The sequence below is a fragment of the Malurus melanocephalus genome, unplaced genomic scaffold (assembly GCF_030028575.1).
Source record: "Malurus melanocephalus ecotype Western Australia unplaced genomic scaffold, MMel_1.1 scaffold_1129, whole genome shotgun sequence".
NCBI classification, from domain to species: Eukaryota; Metazoa; Chordata; class Aves; order Passeriformes; family Maluridae; genus Malurus; species Malurus melanocephalus.
Window position 1 is genome coordinate 1264 of NW_026624361.1, and position 8121 is coordinate 9384.

The 8121-nt window shown below is 57.8% G+C and overlaps 1 protein-coding gene across 1 annotated transcript in view; it reads right to left on the minus strand.

Annotated features, from left to right (window-relative positions):
* Window positions 1–1098: 1098 nt before the first annotated feature.
* Window positions 1099–8121, minus strand: part of LOC130586309 (mitogen-activated protein kinase 4-like) — a gene marked incomplete at its 3' end in the record, with an annotated part of 39412 nt that continues 32389 nt past the window's right edge. The window contains exons 3-4 of the mRNA XM_057387090.1: window positions 2197–2433; window positions 1099–1818 (exon numbers count right to left, since the gene is read on the minus strand). Of these exons, the coding sequence (XP_057243073.1) occupies window positions 1099–1644 (546 nt within the window). The remainder of the gene's footprint in view (window positions 1819–2196; window positions 2434–8121) is intronic.

An 8121-nucleotide genomic window follows, 5' to 3' on the forward strand; every position in this document is an offset into this window, starting at 1 on the left:
GTACCCCAAACTCACCCACGGACACATCCAGCTCAAGAAAACAGATTTGATCTCATCTCGCAACACCAAAGAGTAACTTTAACCAGCAGACCATGCAGTAACTTTGCTTCCTGCCGGGAACACACAGATCCACGGGCTGATGAAGGCTCTGCCATGCTCCTCCCCAGCTCAGGAGCTCCGGCCTGGAAGGCAACCTGTCTGCTCCAAAAAATCCCCCAGCAGCAGGACTCGTGCCACAGAGCCTGCCCAGCCATCACGCCTGCTCGCCCCTCTTCCCACGCCGCCAGCCAGCGGTCAGCACAGTGGCCGCACCGGTCACTCACAGTTATTGCTGCTTTGATACACTAAGAACCAAACAGCAGAGGATTTTATGTCTTAATTGGGTCTTGACCTCAGATGAGAGTTTGACTGTGCTTCAAAGACTCACTCTTCTCTCCCTGCGTTAATGAATGTGRCTCCAACAAAACCGGGTTTTTAGGAAGCCGTTGGCTCCGAAGTCGGGATGAACCTGGCAGATGTGCCGGGTGCCCTTTCCAGGTGCTACCAGCACTTTTAACCACCCTCTCCAGGTGTTTTTTAACCAGCAGCAAGGCAAGGAACACRGAGCTCAGTCACCTGAGAGAGGCCAGTGGACACACATCTCGCCACAGTCCACTGCTGAGACAGGATAGTCTCAGGAAATACCTGAGCCTGTATTTGACAYACACAACATAAAGCAAGGAGAGACAGCGAGGGGCACTCGAGGGCTCCCTTCCTGTGCCCTCTTCACAGCTTTGCAGGGCTGGAGAGCCCTGGGGATGTTTGGCAGAGCTCAGAACATGGGCTGTGCCCACAAAACATTCTAGGCCAGGCTGGACAAGACCTGGCCTGGTGGAAAGTGTCCCTGCTCACTGCTGGGGGTGGGACTGGACGAACTTTAAAGGTCCCTTCCCACCCAAACTGATTCCATGAACACACATCTTGGCTTGGGGCAGTGYGGTGACCAGCAGTGACCACCCCAGCAGGGCTCAGCTGCCCAAACAGACCCACGGAGCMGCTCCCCAGGAAGGTGTGCCATGACCCAACCACACCATCCTACGAGAGCTCGGCACCACCWACCTTGTGCGAATAGTGCTGATCCACAATCCTGGCCAGCCCGAAGTCGCCGATCTTCAGCACCAGGTCCTCGGTGCTGATGAAGATRTTGGCGGGCTTGAGGTCGCGGTGGAGGACGTTGGCCGAGTGGATGTACTTGAGGCCGCGCAGCAGCTGGTACATGAAGAGCTTGGCGTGCTCCTCGGCCAGCTTGCCCTGCTCCAGCAGCCGCGCCAGGTCCGTCTCCATGTACTCCTGCACGATGTACACCACGTTGAACTTGAAGAAGTCCCCGCGCAGGTTGGCGCCCTTGGGGCCCAGCACCTCGTAGACCTTGACGATGTTCTCGTGCTCGAGGCGGCGGATGATCTTGATCTCGCGGAAGGCGTGCTTCACGCTGCGCGCGTCGCCCAGGGTCAGCTTTTTCACGGCCACCTTGCGGCAGCTGCGGCTGTCCAGYGCCGACAGCACCAGCCCGTTGGCCCCGAAGCCCAGCGGGCGGAAGTTGACGAAGCGGCAGCCCAGGTCGTAGCCGTACATGCTGGCCAGGCAGTCACACTTCTCTGCCATGGCGCTCCCCGCTCCTCCTCCGTCACACGAAAAGCCGGCGGGGTCCCAGGGCCTCCGGGTCAAGAGCGCAGCTGAAAATCCACCCCCTCATGATTCCTGGCGGGTGCTCGGGGAGGGGTCTCGCTCTGAGCCCATCGCTTCAGGATGACACACMGGGAAAATGAATCTGAGCACCTACACACACATGCAGAGAAATAAAACGTTCTAAGCCATGAGAAATCAAGAGGCAGAAAAAACTTTCAAGCAGCGTAGAGAAATGTGGCCCAGAGATCTCCAGCAAAGCAGAAAGGTTCTTTTATCTAGGCTGGAAAATCAGCACTGCTACGTTTGCCAGCCCCTGCCTTGCCTCTCTTCTGCCATGCCCTGGGGACAATGCCGGGCACAGGGCTGGTGGCACGGCCAGCGTAGAGCCCTGTGTCCCCAGTGTCTCAGCGCCAGGCAGCCAGCCAGCCCCGTTGTGGGACAGAGCCCTGAGCAGCCCCGCAGCCCCCACACTGCCCAAAGCCCCCTCCCCGCTGGCCTTGGCAGWGTTTCCCCAGCAGTGAAGCGCACCCAGGCACCGTTCGAGCTCCCAGCGGTCAGCACAGCTTCGCCCTTCCCTTCAGGATGGCAGACCCCATCCTCCTCCCCGGTGTGCTCGGACGGTGACAGAGCAGGGGTTTGCAGGGCAGGGCTGCGCTCTCCGGCCGCTTTCAGCACAGGCAGTTGGGTTGTCAGCACTGTCCGATGGGCACAGCCTCTCGATTTGCTCCTGCAGCCCTCTCACCCGCAGCGGGTCCCGGCTCACTCCTGCAAGAGAASAGAGGAGCCGTGTGAGGAGCCTCCCTGCCCACGCTCAAGGTTCACCGTCAGCACAGCCGCGACCTTCCCCAGGCTCCTCACTTTTCACCTCCTGACACACACGGCAGCGCTGGCATCGCTCAGCCGCCCCATTTCCCCTTTCCCATTTCCCCTTTCCCGTTTGGAAGGCGCAGACAGCTGTAACTCCTCCTTTTCCCTTTGCTGCCTGTTTTGTTTTGTGTTTTTAAATTTGCTTGAAAACATTACGGAGCAATCTGCAAAGGCTGAACAGCATGTAGCGCCTGCGACTGTCCATGTAAACCACGTCACAAAAAAAGCCCAGAAAAGAGGATACAGACCCTSCTTGCACAGCAGCTGAGAGGAGTTTTTCAGCCACGGAGATTTTCAGCTTCTAACAACAAAAACTGCTTKGGCAAATGAGGCGATTTTCACAAAAAAAAGCCCTCAGAACTGTCTGTGAGGATGTGACACCCCCCAAACTCAGGGTCCTGTGGCAAACACCCCACAGCAGCTGGGGGCAGCTCCTCTCTGAAAGTACAACTGAATCTATAACTATATTTAAAGGTATATATATATAGATTTTTTTTTTATTTTTTTTTTTTTTTTTTTTTTTTTTTTTTTTTTTTTTTTTTTTTTTTTTTTTTATGAGGGATACAAAATCTAAGTCGTTTTTCCACCCACTGTGGCATTGGGAAGGTGGCACCGATCAGTGTGGTCCAACACAAGCTGGGGCAGTCCTGGAGCACAATCCCAAATCCCAAAGCYCCTCTGCCTTGGGGCTGTGCCGGCACTCGCCTCTCCCTGAGCRACGCAGGAATCCCTCACTGAGACACGGCGGCTTTTAAAGAACACACAAACGGCAGAGGAAGCTGCAGGCTCCACGGCAAAGGAGGAATGGGCAAACACCAACATCTGCTGGGCATGAGCACATGGGTCCGGCCAGAGGATCCCAGCATGTGGGGGATATTCCGGACAAAATGCCATCCTCCAGTGCCGGGTGACCAGGGACCGCTTCTCACAGCCGTTCTGCTCAGGAAAAGAGAATTCCAAGCCCTCAGAGCACTGCGAGATTTCCACCGTGATTTCCACCTGAGAATGCTTCGTGATTTCCACCTGAGAATGCTTCGCTTAGAAACAGAATGGAGCAAAAGGCCTGAAGCACCAGGAAACAGCTGGGCTTTTTCTCCCAGACGGTGGGCTCAAGGTTTCTGACCTACCACGTGTCCCTGCAGCTGTTCCTGAATCTCCGAGGGGCGAGGACACCTCCTGACCGTGACCCCCACCCTCGTCCTTGTGCCACCCACTGAGGCTGGGGACACCTGCAGGGACCACCCAGCTCCACCGGAGCCGTGACCCTGCTCAGGGAGAGCCCAGGTCACCAGCGCTGCTCTGATGAGGAAAACAAAACAGAAAGAGCGCGGATCTGCTCCCGTTGTGCTCTTCCTGCCAGAACGGTGCCTCTGCGAGAGCCCTGAATCACGGAGCTGCTCCGTTAACCGGGCAGTGGGCTCACAGCCTGGACCCTGCCCAAGCCCTGCCGGCAGGACCCTCCTGCACCCCGGCAGAAATCCCCAGGAACAGCAAAATACCAGGGAAACACCAAAATACCGACAGAACCACCAAATGCTGAGCAGTGTCCATTGCTGGAGGAGGACGAGCAGCGCGATGCCCCGGGGCAGCAGGGAGCAGCTATTGCAGGGGGAGCCCATTACCGGCTGAAAGGAAGACATATGGAGCATCCGAGGGAGGGCAGGAGGAGGCTGGCAGGGCAGGGATCCCCTCCGACAGCATCTGCCAGCAGCCACCGCGCCGCTTGGCAGCCGCAAGCACCAATAATTACAGCCTCTCTGCAATCCTGCAGTTATCTAACKCTGGCTTTGCACGCAAACACCGAGCGGGAGATCGGGGAGCGGGACAGGGCACGGCTGGAGAGGGTCCAGGCAGAGCAGGGGGATGGAAACACACGGGGAGCACGGGGAGAGGGGCAAAGGCAGGTGAACAAACCCTCTCCCCGAGCAGGAGGGTGTCCCTGCGCAGTGACCCCGGCATGGAGAGGGAGCACAGCTCACTGCACCCGGAGCTGAGATCAGCACGGGGCTGCAGCTGCACGAAAGGGGCTTTTCTGCTTCTGGGAATCACCTGAGATCCCTAAGCCTGCGCCCCAGACCTCAGCCGAGGAAAAGGAAACCAAGAAAAGCACCCAAAATTTGCTACAGGCAAAGGGGGCTTTGTGAAACAGGGTTTGGGTCMAAATGCTTCAACACAGCCCTGTGTGGGCTTTGAGAGCCATCTCTRCAGCTCAGCTCAGCCCCACTCCAGGGCCACCGTGCTCTGGGGCACTTTGGTGTCGGGGCTGTCCCTGCMCAGGGCAYGGGGTGGGACTGGGTGGCCTTGAGGGCCCTGCCAGCCCAAACCCTACAGTGACTCCACGAGAGCAGCCCCGCCGAGCCCAGGTAGGGTGGATGGATCCAGCAGGAGCAGGCTCCTGTGCCAAGCTCCTTGGCTCACCCGAGATGCGATGGAAGGAAACAAAGTTCTGCCTCGTCAGCCCAATTATTAATAATTAGTAGAGCTACAGAAGCACTGAAAGGGAAAATGCGTGAGACTGAAAGGGAAGAAAGAGCCCTGTTTTACCTCACAAGCGAAGCGATGGCCTGGCCACATGTCACTGCCCTGCTGGGCGATGGCCCCACTGCACCTCCTGCACTCGGAGGGGCCGAGGCAGAATCACCCCAAAGGATGGCCCTGGAGCCCAGCATGGCACAGCCCTGTCCCTGCTCTCGTGGCTGGGTCTGTCTCACTGAGCAGCCCKGGGATGGCACAAACAGGGAGAGGGTCCATGGCCGGGGACAGCAGGGTCCCCTGGGAGAGGGAGAGGGGAYGGGCAAGGGGGATTGTGCCCCTCAGCCCTGGGCAACAACAGCACAGGGACCWGGAGCTGCTGCAGCCAGGCCAGAGGAGGGCACGGAGATGCTGCCAGGGCTGGAGCCCCTCTGCTCTGGAGCCAGGCTGGGAGAGCTGGGGGTGCTCACCTGGACAAGAGAAGGCTCCAGGGAGAGCTCAGAGCCCCTTTTGGGGCCTAAAGGGGCTCCAGGAGAGCTGCACAGGGACTGGGGACAAGGGCTGCAGGGACAGGACACAGGGAATGGCTTGGCAGTGCCAGAGGGCAGGGATGGATGGGATATTGGGAAGGAATTGCTGGCTGGGAGGGTGGGGAGGCCCTGGCACAGGGTGCCCAGAGCAGCTGTGGCTGCCCCTGGATCCCTGGCAGTGTCCAAGGCCAGGCTGGACATTGGGRCTGGGAGCAGCCTGGGACAGTGGAAGCTGTCCCTGCCCATGGCAGAGGTGGGACAAGATGACCCTTAAGGTCCCTTTCACCCACATCATTCTGTGCCCCAGTGAGTGCCCTCTGTCCACACCCGCTGCCCTCCTCTCTGTCCCCTCTCCCCCAGACAGCACCAAGCCCCCAGCCCAGGCTGACCAGCCTCCCCTGACTGGACACTGAGGTTGTTTGTCCTGCCTTGCCCCTCTCCACATCACACCTCGCTTCTGGCCGGCCACTCCACCTGCAGCGCTACAGGAACCCCACACAGCGTGTACATGGCCGGAGCGCTCCTGGACACTGCAGCGGGGGACTGACCACTGACCACTGACCACTGACCACTGACCACTGACCCCTCCTTTTCCAGGCGCTGGCAGTGAGGCAGAGGGCAGGTCCGGGATGCCCCGTGGCTCTGCTGTCACCAGGCTGCAGTGACACGGTGTCATCCCAGGGCTGACGGACCCCACAGCGACATCAGTGCCACAAAAGCGGCAGGGACGGTGCTCGGCCGGGCAGGATGGACAGAGAATACTTTGTGGAGCCACAAACCAGAGCCCTGGTGGCTTTCAGGCCGTAAGCCCAGGATCCCACACTGCTCGGGATCCCACTGTCCGAGGCTGTGGTGTGAGCCGCTCTGAGTGGAGCTGCTGCTGACCACTGGTGCAGAACGGCCCCTCCGGACAGAGCAGCCCCTCTCACGCCACAGCTGACCACAGCCAAGAGCCACTGACCACCAGCCAAACCAAGGAGCGTTCCCCAGGCTCCTGAGCAGGATTTCATCCTCCACCTCACCAGGGGATGCACAGCACTCCAGATGCCCCCGGTGGGCTGAGCAGCCTGTTTGTCCCAAAGTCTGTTTTCCCAAAGTCTGATTTTTCCAAAGTCTGATTTTTCCAAAGTCTGATTTCCCCAAACCCTGTTTCCCCAAAATCCAATTTCCCCAAAGCCCAATTTCCCCAAAGCCCGATTTCCCCAAAGCTTGTTTTCCCAAAGCCCAAATCTGCCAAAGCCTGTTTTCCTACAGCCTGATCGTCCCAAATCCTGATTTTCCCAAAGCCTGATTTCCCCAAAGCCTGATTTTTGCAGATCCTGATTTTCCCAAAGCTCATTTTTCTCAAACTCAATTTCCCCAAAGGCCAACTTTTCCCAAAGCCTGATTTCCCCAAAGCCTGTTTTTCCCAAACCCTCTTTTCCCGAAGTTTGATTTTCCCAGATCCTGATTTTCTCAGATCCTGATTTTCCCAAAGCCAAATTTCCCCAAAATGCATTTTTCCCAAAATCAATTTCCCCAAAGTCCATTTTTCCCAAAGCCTGGTTTTTGCAGATCCTGATTTTCCCAAATCCTGATTTTCACAGATCCTGATTTCCCCAAAGCCTGATTTCCCCAGATCCTGATTTTCGCAGATCCTGATTTTTGCAGATCCTGATTTCCCCAAATTCTGATTTTCACAGATCCTGATTTCCCCAAAGCCTGATTTCCCCAAATCCTGATTTTCGCAGATCCTGATTTTCCCACAGCCCAATTTGCTGTAAAGGAGCAGAGCAGCATCGCCCAGCGCTGCAAAGGCACCTCTGCTGCCCAAACCTCACTCAGGAAAACAGGAATTTTCCTCCCAAACAGTCAGGGCAATTGCGGACAGGCCAAATTACACTCAGGGCAAAAAAAAAACAACAACAAAAAGAGAAAGAAAAATCAGACAGCGCTCATTAGCTCACAGAAAGAACAGAAAACAAAGGAGAACTTGCTGACACTCACAGGGGCTTTAGGCAGTGTGGGAAAGGCACCCATGTGTCCCTGAGCGGGCAGCTCGCCCCGGTCACTCAGCCAGGGAGCGGCGAGCAGAGCCAGACGTGGGGAAAGACCTCGCTCCCAGCAGGACCAGCACATCAAACCGCTCGGGGCTGGGCTGTGAGTGGCCAGACAGCGGCCGGACGGTACCCTGGACAAACACGGCCGGGCCCACGGGCCCACACCAGCAGCGCCATTCCCACTGGACATGGCACGGGTCTGAGCGGGGACAGCTGTGCTGCATCCCGGGGCACGCACCTGGGCCACCACGGGTCAGCCCTGCTCACACTGCCTGGTCAGTCCCAGTCCCACTCCCTGGTCAGTCCCAGTCCCAGTCCCTGGTCAGTCCCAGTCCCTGGTCAGTCCCACTCTCTCTCTCTGGACAGTCCCACTCTCTTTCTCTCTGGTCAGTCCCAGTCCCTGGTCAGTCCCACTCCCTCTCTCTGGTCAGTCCCTGTCCCTGTCCCTGGTCAGCCCCGCTCACACTGCCTGGTCAGTCCCAGTCCCTGCTCAGTCCCTGTCCCGGGTCAGTCCCACTCCCTCTCCCTGGTCAGTCCCAGCCCCT